Consider the following 20,310-nt stretch of genomic DNA (forward strand, 5'->3'; position numbering starts at 1 on the left):
GGCACAGAATCTGCGGGGGCAGGTATGAGTTACCTTTTCAGGGCTACTTCTGTGGGTGGCACAAACAGGGCTGAAACCCCACTAGTAGTGTTTGTTTACCAGCCCTGGCACTCTCAGTGCACTTTACTAGGGCCTCACAAGTAAATCAGATATGCCAATCATGGAAACACCAATCCATAACATAATTTACAACAGGAGCACTTGCACTTTAACACTGAACAGCAGTGAGAAAGTACTCAGAGACACTAAACCAGCAAAACAGAGTCGAAACTGGGAGGTCAGAAAGCAAAAAGACAGGGGAACCATGGCAAAAGATGCCAAGTCTAACACATGTTACCTCCAGCTGAAAGTAGGGAGAACTACCCAACCTCCTGTGAGTTCTCTTCACTAAGGCGGAAGAACCTGGACAGACCATCTGCGCTGGCGTGTTCTGTGCCAGGGCGGTGTTCCACTGGGCTGGCCAAGGACTGCCGGAGGGCTCTATCACCCCTAACACCAACATCTTAGAGACTTTCTCCTTGATGCTGATCCTGACCCGGTAAGTCAACCTGTAAATCTTGTGCTTTACGGGAGGGCTGTCACCAGTGTCCACGTCATGGGTACACCAGTGAGTAACACCGGGGGTCAGAGAGAACAGTGGGGCGAACTGTCCCAACAACTGCGATAGTCCCCCTGCTGCTCTGGGGTCATTGTAGGGGAGAGGATCACACCTTCCACTGACCCATCATGCTCCTTGGTAGACAGGAGGTCAGGGAGAGGCTCACTCTCCTCTTCCACCACATCATCTGTCGCCAAGAGCTTGCTCACTTCGGACCTCTCGAAGTGGGGCTTGAGGCGGTTCACGTGGAGAACCCTCAAAGGGTTACTGGGAGTCTGCAAATTCACCTCAAAAGGCCCCGTCCACTTGTCCTGCAAGGCACAAGGTTTCACTGGGGCCATTACCCACACTTTTTGCTCAGGTTGAAATTCGATCAGAGTGGTATTGTGGTCCTACCACTTTTTAATTTCTTCTTGGCTTGCTTCCAGGTGCACCTGAGCGAGTTTCCTCAAGCGGGCAGTTTGGTTTCTGAAGGCCAGTAGTAGGGACCCTTCTTCCTAGTCAGGATTGAGGTTCCGTGACAATTGTAAGTGATGTTTTCGACTCGCACGAATATGGTCGAGTCTGGTATCTATGAACCGCAAATGACGAGTTTAGTAAGTTTGCGCAGTTTCGCTGTGCTAACTTAAACCGTTCGTTTGTTATGTGGGTTTTTCGTCTGTACCCACGGGTTCCATCTTAGATACGGCATCCATTTTGTCTCTTGCCCTCAAGTAGCCAGCGAACGGACGATGTCCGCTTCGCGACCCTGGGACTCCCAAGATATTTGCGGAAGACACATGTTCTTTGTAAGTGTCTTTATGACAAGGGGGATGATACTGTAAGGCAGATGGCCCCGCTCGAGGCTCATCTCGCCGTGCCGGTTTATTGTCTCAGCCGTGCATCTCATTAGGCACGTCCCTTTGATGCCTGTATCTCGTGTTTCCCGATACCTCCCCTTTTACACCCTTTCCGATCTCCCCACTGTCTCCGTCTTCCTCTGCACCTGTCTTTGTTCCTATTTCGATCTGTTTTACTACCGATTGGAATGCACTAATGTTGGGAAGATGGGTTTTTACAGTTGGGAACCGCCAAATGTTTCCGCACTTATGTTCCGGACCTTATGTGTATCAAAGTGACCAAAGCGACCCCTCTGGGGGATAATTGTGGGAACCGGGTTGTAAACCTTTGTGTACCATGTTGTCCTATGGGTAAAATCTGTATAAAAGGAGCGGTCCACAGAACCAATTTGAAGCAGTCTCCCCAAGTTGCACGTGTTGTACTTGTCGTGACTTCTGTGTTCCCTGCAGTAAATAAACCTTGAATCTTTGACGCCGAAGGAAGTGTCCCGTGTCTCTGTCATTCGTACGCCGGAGCAGGTTACCCACGAAGGTTTCAGGTGTTGTGCCCTGGCACCGCTGGGTCTTAAAGAACCCAGTCCTTCAGTTGGCGCCCAACGTGGGGCTGCATCAGTGGTACCGGTCCAAGCCCGACGATCGTGAGGAACTTCGTGTGAAATCTCCGAGGGAAGGTGCACTCCGCTTCATCGATCCTGTTGTCGAAACAAGTGGCCCGAAGACTTTTCCCGCGAAGATTCCCGCCTCCTGACGGCTGCGACGGACTGCTGCCCTGACTGTAGACCTGTTTTGGCGCCTGGCGTAGACCTTGGTATAGCGAGACGATTGACGGGCCTTCCTGGAGACGCCATCGATCTTTGAGTTAAGTATTTGTGGGTCGCTCCCAGAGTTCTTGGTTGTTGACACTTTGGCGAGTGTTTTTGTTGTTGACGCTGTGTGAGTGTTTTTGTCGGTGACACTTTGCTAGCGTACTTTGTTGTGTTATTTGACGACTGCAGCCGCCAAAAACCGAGGGTATTAGCTTTTTGCTGGGACTTGGTAAATCCCGTAACCCTTGAAGTTTGTGAAACTCGGCTAGTGTGCAAGATGCCTGGTCGTAGTACTTTGTTCAGTTGTTTCAGACCTTGTGGTGTGGATTCCCGACTGGAGGACTCGTGTCCGATACCTCCGGTTGGAACTCCGACTTATGAACTGTACAGTAAACATGGGCTAGGCCCAATTACCTTTAATGAATACTGGATCAAATACACGAAGAAGGACGGTGACCTTCGCTGGCCACCACATGGTAGCTTCGAGGCCCCGATCTTAGATAATCTAGAGGTTAAATTGTTCGAAAGAAAGTCAAGGCCGGCCATGTTTGATGCCTTTCGGTTGTGGCGTAAAGAAGTCCGACAGAAAGAAATCAGACAGACTAAACGAAATCAGCGAGATAATGTTGCTACCATAGTGAAGAAAGCAGAGCAATTTCAGCGCGATAAGGAGGTTAAGGATAAGGAAGTGTTTGACAGATTACAGCGTATGACTATAGATAAGTGCTATCCTGTTTTGCCTACGGAGTCGGACAAGAAGGAAGAGTCAGTTGAGGATCCTTTAATGTCCTATCTTATGAAATCGCCACCTCCGTACGTACAGGGTACCACAGCCCCTGTGATTCCCCCTGTACCTGTTCCTGCACCTATTCTTCCTTTGCCTGTTCCTCAACCTGCACCCGTTCTTCCGACTGTTCCTGCTCCTTTGGCTGTTGCTATCCCTACTGCTCCTCCGCTTCCACATACTCCTGCTCCCGCTACTGCTCCTGCTCTGTTAACCCCTGCTGTTGTTTCTGTCTCTACTCCTTCACTTGTTAGTCCTGTGTCCTATACTTTTCCCTCTACTCGTAGTCGTAATTCTCCTCTTGCGGCTAGTTTCTTTCATTCGCTCGGGCCTGTTCTTGGGTCCGCTGGTTCCGATGGTCCTCAGAGACGTAGTCAGCTTCCTGGTAACAGGGAACGTGCTTCGCTATACAATATGGCGATGGGTTGGATGACGCACCCCCTTAGAAATCCACCGCGTATTGTACTCGACACGTTTTGTCAGTTCAATATTCCAACCCAAAGATTTGTGTTCGAGGAAATGTGTAAAGTCCTTCGCGATCAGATATCTGCTGATGCACCTGACGAGGTGCTGACCGCTTTGTCTGATCTACAGCTTCAGTTCTCGAATGGACTGATAGTGGACACCAATGTTCGACGTGCTGTTGAACGATTGTTATCTTTCCGTCCCACTCCTATACCTCAAGCCTTGTTTGTTGAGGATGTCGAAAGACAGCCAGATGAGTCTGGTCAATTTCCTATGCGCGAAGTTCCACCGGTTTGGATGCCACCTAATCCTAATGCTGCTCCTCCGACACTGGGGCATTTCCAGAGAGTATGGATACATCTCCCATGGAAACGCTCGGAAGTGTTACAGGTGAAGCAATCTTTGCCTGACCCTCGCAAAAATCCTACAGGGTATTACAAAGAATTATCGCAGCTCGTAGACGCTACGATAATGAATCTTGCTGATATCGATATGCTGTTTGGTAATGTTGTACCGCAACCGGTATGGGCTAAGATTCGTCAGGAAAATCATGCAAATGAATTAGGTGGTGATTGGGCGGCCATTATAGCGGCGGATGGGTTGCAAACTTGTGGTGCTAAACCCGACCAGTTGATTACTGCTCTCCCTCAAAGAATAATAACGTTAATGAAAACTCTTATGCCAGCTATGAGGGTAAATTGGGACAAATTGTCAGCTTGTAAACAGAAAAAGGACGAGAGTGTCTCCGACTTCTTTACGAGGTTCGAGGAAGCATTCATTGACCATAGTGGACAGGATATGGGTACCGAGGGTGGACAGCGATTGTTTGTGGATAAATTTGTTTCGAACTTATTGCCCGATTTGAGCAATAAATTAAAGAATTCAGAAAGTGCGTGGGCCGTTTCTACTTCAGCTCAGATATTGGCTACGGCACAATATTATGAGAATAGGGAGAAGGAAGAGAACGACCGTGCTGACAAAAAGACGAAAGAACTCAAAACTAAAGTGCTGCTTCAGCAAGCGTATCCTCCACGTTCGAATCAGAATACTTCGCAACAAAATAGATCACAGCCGCAATCGAACAGATCACAAAATCGTAATGACTCCTCTTCCCAAAGATCCTCGTTAGGGTACAATCAATGTGCTTATTGTAGACAGGAGGGTCATATCAAATTCAATTGTCCTGTTCTAAATGAACGTAATAGTGGTAACTCATCTAGAGGAGGTCGTGGTGGTTCGCAGCAGGCACCACGTGGTAGAGGTCGTGGTGCTCAGAATGATCGCTCAGATAACTCATCAAATTCCGATAATTGTTTTGATCAACGTGGATCGTCGCAAGGGCGATCTGCGCAGTACAATGTAGACGATTATTACGTCGATCAGGGAACTGACAACAGTAATTACTAGGACAGCCATAGACAAGGAGAGGGAGTGGTATCAGTTCCGGTTGATCAGAGAGGGCCTTACGTCGCAGTTGCTACATCGGGCGTCGTTGAGCCTTTTCTGTTGGACACTGGTGCAGCGAAAAGTTCCATTAAGCATTCGAAACTCCCTGGCGCACCTTTGTCTGGCTTGACAAATGTTTCCGTTGGATTCTCTGGCGCCCCCGTTAGCAATCCAGTTTCGCGCCCTTTGCCCCTTACAATTGGGCCTCGTGAGCTAGAAGCTCCGTTGATTTTAACCACGGGTTGTGGTGAAAATCTTTTGGGCCTGGATCTGCTTAAACGTTTGTATGCGACTTTGTATTGTTCTCCTGCGGGTGTAAAGCTTACGTTGGGAGAGAGGGTTGTCTCTCCCATGTACTTGTCTCTCGATAAGCTCCCACCGGAATTGAGTTCTCTTCCTGCGTCTTTGTGGGCAACAGGTCCCAATGATGTGGGCCTGCTTGATATCTCACCTTATGTTGTTCAGCTGAAATCCAATGTGCGGTTGCCACGTATTCCCCAATATCGTATCTCCCTCGATGGTGAACGAGCATTGTTAGCATCATTTACGATCTGATCGAGAAAGACGTTATTGAAGAGACTCGGGGAAACGTGTGCAACAGCCCTGTACTGCCCATTCTTAAACGTACTGATCCTTCGAAACCACCTGTTTATCGTTTTGTTATCGATTTACGGGAGGTGAATAAAATTGTGATTCCTCAGTTCCCCGTTGTGCCTGACATCACGGCGCTACTGACTCTGATTCCAGCTTCTGCATCGTGGTTTTCGGTGATTGACTTGAAGAATGCGTTCTTCAGCATCCCGATTGCAGAAGAGAGCAGAGACCTTTTCGGTTTCTCTCTTGGTGGACGCAGCTTCCGGTTTAAACGCGCTCCTCAGGGCTACTGTGAAAGTCCATCGATTTACAGCCAAGCCTTGAAGGGTCAACTGGATGCGTTTAGGTTGCCGGCTGGTGCGGCCTTAATCCAATACGTCGATGACCTATTGGTGGCTGCTGATACTCAGGACATTTGCAAAATTGCTACGGTATCGTTGCTGCAACATCTCTGCGAGTTAAATCACAAGGTGTCACCTTCTAAACTCCAATATTGTTGTCAAGAAGTAACCTATCTAGGTCACTTATTGTCAAAGGAGGGAAGGCGGTTGATCCCAGAGAGAATTGCAGCAATTGCGCGAATGGCTGTGCCAACAACCCAAAGAGATGTGCGTGCCTTTTTAGGTATCACGTCATACTGCAGGCAATGGATTCCAAATTTTTCATTGCTAGCGAAACCATTAGTGGCTCTTACGTGCAAGGATGTTTCGACTCCTTTACCATGGACGGAAGAATGTCAGAAAAGTTTTTCTGAATTACGTGATTCATTGTGTTCAGCTCCTGTGTTAGGTACTCCTGACTATAGCAAGCCGTTTACATTATATGTTCACGAGAGAGAAGGTTGTGCGTTGAGTGTCTTAACGCAACCTTTTGGTGGTAAGCAACGTCCATGTGCATATTTTTCCTCGACCTTGGACCCGGTAGCTAGAGCATTGCCGAGTTGTTTGAGAGCAACAGCGGCAGCCGCGGTCTCCATCCGACAATCAGCAGGATTGGTCATGGATAATATGCTTACGGTGATGGTTCCGCATGCAGTCGATACTCTTTTGAATCGTACGAAAACTCAGCACTTGACGAGTGCGAGGTTGTCTGGGTACGAGTTGACGCTGTTGGCAAGCCACATTCAAATAAAACGTTGTAATGTCCTGAACCCGGCAACTTTGTTACCAATTAGTTCAGAGTCAGATGAAATAACAGAACACGATTGTTATTTGAGGACAGAAGAGGAAACGAAAGGTCGAGTGGACCTTAAAAACACCCCATTGGAAGAACCAGATGGAACACTGTATGTGGATGGTTCATGTTTCAAGTTACCGAATGGTGATGTGACCACTGCTTATGCTGTTGTAACGTTGAATACTGTTGTTGAGACTGCAAGATTAAATCAGAATTCTGCCCAAGCTGCAGAGCTGATCGCTCTCACTAGAGCGTGTGTGTTAGCGAAAGGGAAACGTGTGAATGTGTTTACCGACAGCCAATATGCATTTGGCGTCGCCCATAGTTTTGGACGTTTGTGGAGAGAGAGAGGTTTTCTAACATCGCATGGTACGAAGATTCAGCATGGTCAGCTTGTGAATGATCTTTTGGATGCACTTACGTTGCCTAAGCAAGTGGCGATTGTTAAATGTAGTGCGCATCGTAAGGTGACGGATGATGTTGGTCGAGGTAATGCGTTTGCGGATGAGATTGCTAAGGAGACTGCCCGAAACCTTAGCACTCGAATGTATGTGACGAGTTCGGTTAGGTGGCCTATAGAGTCGAGTATGTGTGAGGACACTATCGAGAGTGTAAAGGCAATTCAGAATGAGGCCACCGAGACTGAAAAGATGAAGTGGAAAGAAAGCACGGGAAAGTTGGATGCGAATGGTTGTTGGATTGATTTGTCGGAACAGAAAAGATGGATGTTACCGGATGCGTATGTGCTGGCCGTTGTGACAATGGCGCATGGGTTAGCACATATTAGCACGAAAGGTATTTGTAAGTTGCTGTCTCCTGTGTGGAAGAATGATGGTATTACGAAATGTGCTGAACGCTTGGTTAAGAACTGTATGGTGTGCATGATGTACAATCCTGGCAAAGGAACCCCAACTCCTCCTGGCAGTTTTGCTCCCCCTTCATGTCCCTTTGAGGTGATTCAATTGGACTTCATCCATATGGAGCGATGCAATAACCTGAAATACGTTTTAGTTGTGGTTTGCGCATTCTCCCGATGGATCGAGGCCTATCCTCTCAAAGACAATACTGCTTTGTCTACTGCGAAAATCGACTGAAGGAATACTTTCCTCGGTACGGAATGCCTAGAATCGTGTGGTCAGATAACGGAAGTGAGTTTGTGGGAAGTGTGATGAAGAGTGTATGCAAGGGCCTTGGAATTAATCAGAAATTCCATAGCGCCAACCATCCCCAGTCAGCTGGTTTGGTTGAAGGGTATAACGGCACCCTTAAACTAAAGCTAGCAAAGATTCAGGCTACGACTGGTCTCTCGTGGCCTGACGCTTTACCCTTAGCATTACTGTCAACTAGGGCGACTGTACACTCCCGAGTAGGGCTTAGTCCCTATGAAATAGTGTTCGGTCGTCCTGCGAATGTTTGGGGGGTTCCTAGGCCAGGTATTTTCTGTGATCTTGAGTATCCAATGTTGATCGATTATCTTCATGACTTGACTGCTAAACTGAGGTTAATTCACCAACAGGTTCACGAAGCATTGCCGACGCAGACGGAGGGTCCAGGCCACCAACTCCAGCCCGGAGATTGGGTGGTGACGCGCAACTTCTCGCGCAAGAACAATTTGGATCCCAGGTTCACTGGACCCTACCAGGTCCTCCTCGCCACGAGAACTGCAGTTCGTCTTGAGGGGCGGAAGAATTGGGTGCACGCCACCCATACCAAGAAAGTCCCTATCCCGTTGCCAGCAGACTCGTGGGTGAGGAAAGGCATTGCATCAACTGAAACCGAAGGATTGCCGGCGTTTGTACCTTTCAGCGACGCACAACCTGTCGGAGAATCCACAGTCCAGCAGAGAGACACTGTTGAACATTTGTCAGCAAAAGACTCAAGACCAGAACATTCAGCTGATCAACAGGACGTTGTCCCTTCAACGGATCCTTTGTTTGACGAACAGACACGTCCTGGGAAAACCCGATACTTTTTGCGATCCAGCACTAAAGACTAATAAAAGATCCTGTTCTGTCCCTTGACAATTGCATTATCCCGTTTTCCACGATCAGTTTGAACATTCGTACCATTGTAATTATTTTGTACATATTCATTGAGCTTCGTTCCTTACACTTTTTGCTTCCACAGCTGAGAAACATTGTTTTCGCATATACACACTTGTGAAATAAAGGCCGTAGGGCGGCGCGCGTACTTCCTTCTGGTTAGTAGGTCTTGACGCTAGGTTAAAGACCGTCGGTTCCTGGGAACTCCTAGGGATTGACTGCTGCTACACAGAACGAAGTGCGTCAAGAAACGTTGCGGACGGTCATAGGGAATGGCATTTTCGAAGCTGACGGATTTGGAAGGAGCTCAGGCTCATAGATTCAAGCTGCAGCAACTTAGTCGTACCAAATGTTTTATATTCCAAATATTCGTGTTGTTTTTGACTGTTTCTGCATTATTGGCGGGTGGGGTGTATTACACGATGTTTTACTTCTTACCTTCTGCTACACCTACTCCTACCCCTGACCCTAAACTTACCTCCACTGCTTCTCCTCATTCTTTTCATATCTTACCTGAACACGAGCAGGCTAGACGTGCAGAATTCCGCAACAATTCCTTTATTCAGCTCCTACATCAGCATCAGTTAGTGGTTAACACTACTAATTGTTGGGTGTGTGGGTTGATGCCACATACTACGGATAAGGGAATTCCATATCTGGTGTTACCGTATAGTTCCCAAGGGTCTGCTCGAGCATTTCAGACAATGTTTCGTAGCGCACTGGGTTTCCACCCCATTCGAGAACCACGTTCCCCCTACTCTGGTCCTACCTCGTATCAAAAACCTTTGTCTATAGCAATAGAGGATTTAGATAGCGATATCTATGATCCCTCGCTTATTCCCGAAGAAGAGGTACAAGCCTTTAGGGTCCTAAGTAGAGGCGAATATAGTGTGTTCACCAGTGAAAAACAGCTTAAAAGCTCGCCTCCGATATGGGTCGTACCCCACATTGGTAATTTTTGTCTCATAGGTCGTGGCCGAAGATCGAAAGCCCGACTTGGAGAGAGTGCTTGCACTGAAAATTACATTCTGCCGATGGTCTCGTCCCCTGTGTTCCTGGCTGCCAAGGGTACCTACTTTATCTGTCATGATCGTGCATATGCATGGTTGCCCTCTGACTTCATGGGCTCATGCTTTATTGCAAATTTGTTGCCTCCGACGTTCACTGTAGATGCAGATTATCACAAGACTAGAGTTGTGAGAGGCGTAATTAGCGAAGAGGATACTGCCGGTCAAGAGGCAGGAGACTTTTTCAAGGGTTTCCTCCCGTTTTGGGGACCTATGGTAAATAGTAGGAACCTGAGACAGTTGACTCGAGTGGTAGAATCGACAGCTAATATTACTGTCAGTGCCCTTGGTAATATCACCACTGAACTTCAGGCGGATAGGCTTATGACGTTACAAAACCGTATGGTTTTAGACGTGATCTTAGCAGATCGAGGTGGGGTATGTAAGGTGATCCATTCGAGCTGCTGTATTTTCATTCCTGATAATGCTCCGACTGTCTATCAAGCCATTTCGAAGTTGCATAAGATCTCCGAATCCATACACGTGGATGTAGGGGATTGGACGCTACTTGGGTGGTTTTGGGGCCTAATGTCGACTTGGGGTTGGAAGATTCTGATGATCATCGGAGTCGTTGTGGCGTTCCTGTTCACGTGTTGCCTTTGTGTGCAGTGCGGTCCTGCCTTATGTGGCCTCTGTGCTACAACGTGTATGAGACAGCCACCTGTTACCAAGGGGACTCGGTTGGACAGAGCTATGCTACAACAACATCTAGATGGTCTGATGAAAATCGAATATGATTCCGACTAGTGCTTGCCTACATGAGGGCAAAAGGAGCGTCTGAGGTTCTGTGACAATTGTAAGTGATGTTTTCGACTCGCACGAATATGGTCGAGTCTGGTATCTATGAACCGCAAATGACGAGTTTAGTAAGTGTGCGCAGTTTCGCTGTGCTAACTTAAACCGTTCGTTTGTTATGTGGGTTTTTCGTCTGTACCCACGGGTTCCATCTTAGATACGGCATCCATTTTGTCTCTTGCCCTCAAGTAGCCAGCGAACGGACGATGTCCGCTTCGCGACCCTGGGACTCCCAAGATATTTGCGGAAGACACATGTTCTTTGTAAGTGTCTTTATGACAAGGGGGATGATACTGTAAGGCAGATGGCCCCGCTCGAGGCTCATCTCGCCGTGCCGGTTTATTGTCTCAGCCGTGCATCTCATTAGGCACGTCCCTTTGATGCCTGTATCTCGTGTTTCCCGATACCTCCCCTTTTACACCCTTTCCGATCTCCCCACTGTCTCCGTCTTCCTCTGCACCTGTCTTTGTTCCTATTTCGATCTGTTTTACTACCGATTGGAATGCACTAATGTTGGGAAGATGGGTTTTTACAGTTGGGAACCGCCAAATGTTTCCGCACTTATGTTCCGGACCTTATGTGTATCAAAGTGACCAAAGCGACCCCTCTGGGGGATAATTGTGGGAACCGGGTTGTAAACCTTTGTGTACCATGTTGTCCTATGGGTAAAATCTGTATAAAAGGAGCGATCCACAGAACCAATTTGAAGCAGTCTCCCCAAGTTGCACGTGTTGTACTTGTCGTGACTTCTGTGTTCCCTGCAGTAAATAAACCTTGAATCTTTGACGCCGAAGGAAGTGTCCCGTGTCTCTGTCATTCGTACGCCGGAGCAGGTTACCCACGAAGGTTTCAGGTGTTGTGCCCTGGCACCGCTGGGTCTTAAAGAACCCAGTCCTTCAGGATAAGGGAGTTACACTCCTAAAATAACCCCTGCTCACCTCCTTGGTAGCTTGGCACGAGCAGTCAGGCTTATCTTAGCCTTTTCCATGTGTCGAAAGGCCAGCAGCCAGCCAACTGGTGGGCGTGTGAGGAGGAATGTCCGCCACAGCCAAGCGGTTGGAGGCAGTGTGTAAAGCATTTGCACATAACCAACAGTATTACAGTGTAAGCACTTCAAAGGACACCACACTACTTTAGAAAAATATTCAATATTTTTATATACTACAGACAAGACCAAAAACAATAAAAATCCACAATACACAACTTAGTTCCCTGAAGTCGATACCTCTGTCTGGGGCTATCCTGGCATCTTTAACAACAAAATCCAAACAGTTCTGGCTGACCGCGGCATCGTGGGCTAGCAACGATGTCAGGAAGACCAGCAAAACAGTACCTTAGGAAATGTAGGGTGTCGGCTAAGCATGGGCGGAAAATCCGTTTCGCTCGTGGATTTTGCGGATTTTCGGTAAATTCGCAATCCGCGAGATCCGCGAATCTCCCGCAAAATCCGCAAATCCGCGAGCAGCGGATTTTATGGCTTGCTCGCACTGTTCGCGTGAGTTCGCGGCTTGCCAGTACAACTTTGCACCCCGCGAGTAAGTGCTAAATTGCAGAAATACGATCTTAGCAAAACTGAAACTACTTACCAGGTTCAAAAGTTCAGGCTCATCATTAGTAGCCATTTCCTGTAGTGCTTCCTGAGGGGCCCCTCCAGAGTTCAGTTGCCAGTTGCAACTATTATGTGACCCTGCTCTGAACCTCAGAATAGTTACACATATGCCACAAAGGTCCTGAATTACAGCTAAGGGAGACAAGCAGGAGCCAGGCTGGAAGTTAAAATCCATTTCTCAGCCCCTAATTCATTATTGTCAGTTGGGGCAGGGCAGGTGTTGTAACTAATTTTGCAACAATGAAAGCACTTAGCAAGTGCAAAAGATCACAAATCAGGAAGCACTAAGGAAGCAGGTGCCAGCTAAAAAAATATTCTGTGACACATTAATCAGCCCCAAATTAATTCAGGTCACTTGAGGCAGGGAAGGTGTGCTTTGCTTTGCCGAAAATAATGTACACTGGACAACCAGAGGGTGTGGTGATGAAACAGAGGGTGGCATGGGTGGGCCAGAGGGTGGCATGAGTAGTCAGAGAGTGGCAGTGGTGACAGAGAGTGGCAGTGATGAAGAAGAGTGTCCCAAACAGGCTGGACACGTAGAAACAACAAGTTCGCAAAACTTGCGACCCGACAGGTAAGTTCGCAAATTGCGAAATTGTAAAAACCCTCGCGAACTGGCAGAAACACGCGCGAACACAAAAAAAAATCCGCAAATTCGCGGGAATTCGCGGATTTTGCAGATTGCGAGTTCGCAAATCCGCAAAATTCGCGAACGCGAGATTCGCAAAATTCGCCCATGCTTAGTGTCGGCGACCACTCGTTGAGCTCCGAAAGCACGTCATCCGCAGGCGCCGGTTCTGCAAGTCGGTGCAGGAGTTGTCGCCCCTTGAAGTCACACGCGTTCCTGATCGAGCTCCTCGAGGTTGAAGTAGGGGGTGCGGCATTGGCAGGAGTCGGGTGCTGCAGTGCAAAGTGCAGAGGTGCGGCGTGCAGGGCTCGTCGCGGTGCTGGCAGGTCACGGTGCAAGCAGCAGCGGCGTCGTTGCTGAAGCGCTGTCGTTGGCTGACAGACTGGAGTCGATGACCCGGCGTCGGTAGGCCAAGGCTGCTGTGCCGGATGAGGATGATGTGTCGTGTAACTTTACGAGCGGTGCCCTCGAACCATGGTGCAAGCAGTGGCGTCGAAGTAGGTGTGAAGCGGCATTGTTGGGGATACTAAGGCGAAAATGTGAAGTGAGGCGGTGCAAAGTGCGTTGCCCACAGGTTGCAGTGCAAGCAGCGGCTCGGTGGCGGTGTCAGTGGCGTTGCAGCGGTGCCCTTTGCAGTGCTTTCAGGCAACGGAGTCCGAAGCTGGGTCGTAGACGGCGTCTGGTTGGTTTTTCCTCTGTTGCAGCACAAAACACACAGTCCCCAGTGCTGATGGCAGAAGAACTTGAAGTCTTTGCTGTTCCTGAGACTTCATGAACAGGGGAAAAGCTCTACCTCAAGCCCTTGGAGAAACTCAATAAAGAAGTTTGTAAAAAGTTCAGTCCAGTCCTTTCACTGCCCAGGACAGAAGCAGCCACTACAGGCCAATACAGCAAAGTAGTAGTTCCTCCTCACAGCTTCTCCAGCTCTTCTTCTTGGCAGTTTTCATGGTCCAAAAGAGTTCTAAAGTTCTGGGGTGGGGACCCAATATTTATACCACCACATCCTTTGTTCTCTGAAGGCAGAGAGTGTGTGTACCCAGCCAAAACCAGTTCTGTCCTCACTGGTGCAGCTTCCTGGCAGGGGGTGGAGACAGCATTGTGCAAGGCAGACCAGGCCTATTCAGGTGCAAGGAAGTCCTTCAACTACTCTAAATGCAACCCAGGTCTATTCAGCCCAGCCCTGACCCATGAGACTTCTGGAGCCGCTGCCCATCTCCAGCCCCTGTCATCCTAAAGCCAGACATGCAATACACAAACCTAGCAGGGGCACACTGGATGGTTAGGCAAGAAAATACCTACTTTCTAAAAGTAGTATTTCAAATAGGAACAGGCAGACTTGCAATGGTGAAAAACGAAATACACTGTAATTCACCACCAGGACATGTCCCACAAAGCAGTACATGTCCTACCTCTAACATACACAGCACCCTGCCCACAGGGGTACCTTGGGCCTACCTTAGGGGTAACTGGCATGTAGAAAAAGGGAAGGTTGTGGTCTGGCAAGTAGGTGCCCTTGCCAGGTCGACATGGCAGTTACAAACTGCGCACAGACCCTGCGGTGGCAGGTGTGACTTACCTTTCAGGGCTACTTCTGTGGGGGGCACAAACAGTGCTGCAAACCCACTAGTAGCGTTTGATTTACCTGCCCTGGCACTCTCAGAGCACTTTACTAGGGCCTCACCAGTAAATCAAATATGCCAATCATGGAAACACCAATCCATAACATAATTTACAACAGGAACACTTGCACTTTAACACTGAACAGCAGTGAGAAAATGCGCAGAGACACTAAACCAGCAAAAACAGAGTCAAAACCAGGAGGTCTGAAAGCAAAAAGACAGAGGAAACACGTCAAAAGATGCCAAGTCTAACAGGTTGGTTCAGCAGTTCTTCAAAGTGCTCCCCCATCTTTGTTGTTGGCCTTTGTTCTGTTTCCAGGTTTTTCTTTAACAGGTCTTTCTGGCTTGCTGTATCTGCTGGAGAGTTCTCTTGTTATGTCGTAGAGATCTTTCAGGTTTCCTTGGCTTGCTGCTTCCTGGGCTTCTGTTGCAAGACCAACAATGAATCTTCACTTGTCTGCTCTTAACCTTCTCCTTGCTTCCTTGTTGGCTTTGGTATATTTGCCTTGATCCTCTCTTTTTCAGCTTTTTCTTGTCTGGCTGGTGTTGACTGCAGCTTTCTTTTCAATTCTCCCTTGGATTTTGCAGAGTCTCTATGGAGATCCATTCTTTATGCTGCTGTTTCTTAGGACCCGGTACCTCATGGTAGGTTGATGTCACTGTTGCTTTGATCTTCTCCCACTAACTTTCAACTTGTTCTCTGTTGTTCTCGAATTTTTGCAGGATTTGAAACTTTTTACTGAGGGTGACTAAGTATTCACTCACGCATCTTTGGTTTGTCAGTTCCAACCGTGCTTTCTGCAGCTTTAGCCTGGCCATGACAAGGTGATGGTCTGACTCCACATACGCTCCTCTCTTCACTCTCAAATTCCACATGGACCTCCTGAACCTCCTGGCAATGCAGACATGGTCAACCTGATTCTCCGTTGAATGGTCTGGTGACACCCATGTTGCTTGTGTGTTCTTTTGTGTGGAAATAGACTACCGCCTATCACTAGACTGTTTAGGGCACAGAGATCTGTGAGCCTTGCACCATTGTTGTTCATGTAGCCAAGGTCATGGTTGTCCATGACTTCTTCGTACCCAGTCTTGTCACTTCCAATCTTGGCATTGAGGTCCTCCATCAGTATGATGATGTCTTACTCAAGGCATTTCTCCTGGATAGACGGGAGTCTATTGCAAAACTTAATTTCCTTTTCTTTGCTGTCATTTGTATGTGCATAGTATTGGATAACGTTCATGTTAATCCTCTTTTACTTTGTGCGCACAGTCGCTGTGGTGTTTCTGGTTCCGTGGGCTTCCCATCCAAACAGAGCTCTGCTGGCTGCTGGAGTTAGCATCAGTGCTACTCCCAGAGTACGTGGGGTGTTCATTTCCCCGTGAACCAAATACATCAGCATTCCTCATTGAGACAGTCTTTTTTGTCCAGACTATGTTCAGCTGGTCTCCCTGATGCCATGCAGAGCAAGGTTGTATTTTTTTAATCTCCGCTGCCACTTGGGATGTCTTCTCTGTGTCATATATTGGCCTCATGTTCTGTGTCCTGACACCAAGCAATCCTGAAAATTGCGCTTTCATTTTCATATTAGGTGCAGAGGTGAAAGAGAAACAATACTTGGGTAAAAGGGAAAAAGCTGAACAAGTTTGTAGATAGCTCCATTACTAATGCTCATAAAAACAATTGTGGTTCAAAGTCTCCTCACTTTCCACGTGAAAGGCACAGATCTGTCAATTGTTTACAATGAGTTTTATGGCCCCATGCGTAGTACACAATAATAGGTATGGCCCACGCTTTATTGTGTGTATCAGGAAGCAGTCTTACTGTTTATCCTCAGACTTATCTCAAAAAAGGTGTGTCAAAAAACTGCCTAGAACAGCTGCCTGCTTGTAAACATTTATTGTCACATTGATTTTGTGCCACCAACTAACATTTTCGCCTAAGATGTGGGATATGTTTGTCTTTGCACACTCTGCATTTCCAGACTCTCTAATGTAGGAAGGAGGGTGGAAAAAACAGAGCAAGACTGACTGTGTCACATAAGTGTGCAAAGTATAGCCGACTGACTATAAATTTAATCGGCACATTTTCTAGGTGATTGCAATTGCTTGTGCCATTCCTACAAGTAAGGAGGAGTCCTTAGTGTGCCTGAGTTTACGTTGTTGAAGTAATTGAATCCTCAGGCCAATGAAATATCAGGTTGCATAGGCATGAGGTGCCTTGTTCGAAACCTGTTATTTTTTACCTCTTGCAGGTTGGTTCTTCCCTATGTGCGGTACCTGAGGGGCGAGGATGACAAGCCCATTCACCTTTCCAAACCAATGAAGCGATACAATGCATCCAAGGAAAGCGAGAGTGGGGAAGCAGCAGAGAAGAATATGAACACTAAACAGGGGTCTGACAATGGAGAGGTGAGAGAGTATCAAATAAACCCTTTGCCCCAAACCTTCCACAGCACCACATGTCACTGAACTGCCTATGAGCCCAGTGTGAATGTGATGGCAGTGCGAAAGCCTAAGTTAACGGGATTCAAAACCATGAAAAAGATGGGTTCTGAGGAAACAACCTAGTAGGTAGTTCAACTCCGTATGTATTTAACAAGCTACCGCACATACAATCGATTGAGTACTGAGTGGGTTGGCTCAGAAGGGCTGGGAAACCAAAGTTGGACTTGGTGCGCAAGCTGCTATGCCACATTGGTGCAGGTAGCGGACCCTGTTGCCTTTCTTACTTCCTCAGATATGGTAGGTAAATTGCAGGAGGCACAAGAGGCTTTAAGAGAGAGAAAGAAAGAGAGGGCGGGGAAAGGCAGAGAGAATGATTTGAGATGAAGAAGTGAGAGAGGACAGAAGATGAGAGAGAGAATGGATGGATGGATGGAAAGAGAGACATTTTGCAAAATGATTAAGAGAGCGGAGTTGGTTTGAACATTTTTGGCAGGTCTTCTTTGGTTCCCCAGTGTGGCCTTGAACTACAATTAACTTCGGATTCCCCTCCAGTACCAGCCTTAATATGACTTAAAATCAGTTGCCACTGCAGTAATGGAATCTGTTTACCCTGCTCCACCTTTCTTTGCCCCCCACCAAACACCTCATCCTGATCCGGTGGGTCTTATGTTGCACAGTTTCTGTCTGATTCACTCCAAGAACTGTGCCAGAGTCATACCGTGACTGAACATCCGGTGTCACTGATGGGTCAGTCTGTCCACTCTCTCCACATCCTGGCGTAGAGCCATCTTCTGACTTGGCGGTGAGTGTCACTGTTGAACTGTCCATTTTCCTCAAAGTTCTAGCCTAGAGTCCTGTTATGATTGGATGCTGGCTGTGACTGCTGTACTGGATCGGCTTACTTCCTCCAGCTCCTGGCCTAAATCACTAGTATAACTAGAGGCTAGGTGTCATTGCCGTACCATGGTAGACCTGTCTTCGGAGCCCTATGCACAGACACTACTACTTGTAGTGTGAGAGGGCTGATTTTTATAGCTTACACCCAAGAAATTTACCATTATTTCTCTGTTTGAAGAGACTTTCCATTATGAAGCATTCTTTTGATAGGAGCCCAAGCATTCTCAGAACTATGCAAGCATTGGAAGAACCATAGTGGAACCTGCAAGCCATTGCCACACCAAACTCAGTATAGTAAATTTGAATGCTAGCTCTCTGCACACCATGCCATGCCAGTGCCAAAGAACCCTACACTAACATCTCCCTCGGAGATGGGTATAAATGTGTCCTTGCACACACTGCATTCCCAGATTCTTTGATGTAAGTTCGAGGCATGGAAAAAAGGTAAGACTGATTGGTTTGCAGCTTATAGATACTTTTACTTTTGCGTTATTTTTACTTTCACAGCTCAAGACTGAGTTGAGGATGCAGGAAGGGCAGCTTACTCCTGGCCGAAGCAAAGAGGAAGCCAGTCAGCAGGCAGTGTCTAAGAACAAATCGGATTTGTGTTGGTGCCAAGATGAGATCTCCAATGTGAACTGCTGCAGCCTAAGTCTACCCAGAGCGTACAAATCACTGTTCTCCACTCTTCATGTCCATGAGAACCATAGCATCCTTTCCCCACTTGCAAAGAAGAAGCTCTTGGCTCAGGCAAGCAAGGCTGAATCTCTCCTCTGCCATGGAGAACACAGCAGTCTTTGTTTAAAGGTGAAAAAAGCTAAGCTGGACAATAAGGAGCTCACTTCAAGAATCCCTGATAAAAAAATCCATTGTAAACCAGACCTTTATCTGAGCCAAGAGGTAAGAAGTTCAGGGCTAGAGGAAGTCTCCCAAGAGTCTGCTTCCCCTCACTTCCACTCAGGCGTCCATGAACATCAAGGGAGAAGATCGCCACAACTTCACAGAAAGGACAGCTGTATGACCGGTTTGTCAGGTTTTCATATGTACAAAAGTGAAGATTTCAACTCTAGTGCCTGCCATTCCATGAATGCCTCTGATCATTCCTTTTCAACTTCCCAAAACTTCACAGACCCCCCTCTGCAATGGAAAGAATCATGTGCTAATGGACCAAAAATCAGAAAACAATTGAAGGACCCTTTGAAGGCATGGACCTCCTGGAGCCTCAATCAAGATACATCCTCTGAAGGTGACAAACAAGGGCCACCTGCATATAAGCCCCATCTCTTTAATAGACCAACATCTTGCTGGGCTAACCCCATGGCTTACTCGGCAGGGCCCCAGACCGAGCAAAAAACAAAAGTTTTGCTGCACAACAGCGCTAGTCCCTTAGGATGCCACAGTGCAGAGCCAGCAACAAAGGAAGAGCTTAACAAAGGCTCTTTTCAAGAAGAGACAATCAGAGTTGTCTCCCCTTTCCAACAGGAAGGGAATAAAAAAGTACACCAGAACCTGGGGATTTCTAAGGGCATACCACAGGTAATTTGCAGGCCAAAGCCAGTAAAGCCATTACTAAACTATAGCGCTGCCCTTACCTTGGCTTCACGGATAAACAATGATGCAATAAAGCCAAGGATTGGTGCAAACTTCCTTCACCCCACAGAATCTTTGAAGAACTCATCTAGTTCCCTGTCATTGTTTCAGCCTCTCCCTTTGAGACCAGTACTTTTCCCTGCCTTTTCAGGACATCTGTCACCAACATTCTTTTGCCCGCCTGATCACTGCCTGCCACTACCAATATCATCGCCTCCCATTGACTGCAGTAGCTCACTGCAGGACAGGCGATGCCCCCTTTCACTCTGGCATGTTCCATCCACATACTCCACACCACATATGCACTCACGTCATCTAAATACAAAGTTATAGGTCTTGGAAATGAAAACTCTTGTCTCCATGTTGGATGCTGATAATGCTGAAATAGCCGTTGGCGGTCCATCTGCAGGAATTCCTGTGTGTAAGAACATTGCACCAAAGTGAAGCTCCTTCAAAGAGATAATCCCAGTTTTGAGACCTAGAACAATACTTTGTGCCTGTATGTGCTACCCTTTTTCAAATAAAAACAACTTCTTTATAGTGGGTTACATTTATGGAAATGGAACATGGTTAGTCAACAGAGTTACAAGCACAAATTTTAGTTGATACCATCAACGTTGCAGCACATCCTCCTCTGTAGATTGTGGTGTAGATTATCCCATATGTACTAATTTGCAATAACAACCATCAAAAACTTGAGGAAGTGATCATCTGTAGTACAAAGAGGAGAGAATCTAAAGGGCTTTGCAGTGATAGAAGTCTTAAGGCCTGATTTATATCCTCGTGGACAGCCCGTGGGTTTGTCAGATCAATGGAGTAAATTATTCAATTGCCCTCGTGGAAGGACCATCCTTCAGATTTATAAATGACAACCTAGCTGGTGGTCACTCATAAAAGCATCGGCAGGAAC

The 20,310-nt window shown here is 47.3% G+C and overlaps 1 protein-coding gene across 1 annotated transcript in view; it reads left to right on the plus strand.

The window, feature by feature from the left end:
• ARID5A (AT-rich interaction domain 5A) overlaps positions 1 to 19,830 on the plus strand; it is a 203,303-nt gene extending 183,473 nt beyond the window's left edge. The window contains exons 4-5 of the mRNA XM_086942476.1: positions 16,721 to 16,877; positions 18,318 to 19,830. Coding sequence (XP_086798602.1) covers positions 16,721 to 16,877; positions 18,318 to 19,733 — 1,573 coding nt within the window. The 3' untranslated portion in view covers positions 19,734 to 19,830. The remainder of the gene's footprint in view (positions 1 to 16,720; positions 16,878 to 18,317) is intronic.
• Positions 19,831 to 20,310: the final 480 nt, after the last annotated feature.

The sequence above is a fragment of the Lissotriton vulgaris genome, chromosome 11, assembly GCF_964263255.1.
Source record: "Lissotriton vulgaris chromosome 11, aLisVul1.2, whole genome shotgun sequence".
Classification (NCBI taxonomy): Eukaryota; Metazoa; Chordata; class Amphibia; order Caudata; family Salamandridae; genus Lissotriton; species Lissotriton vulgaris.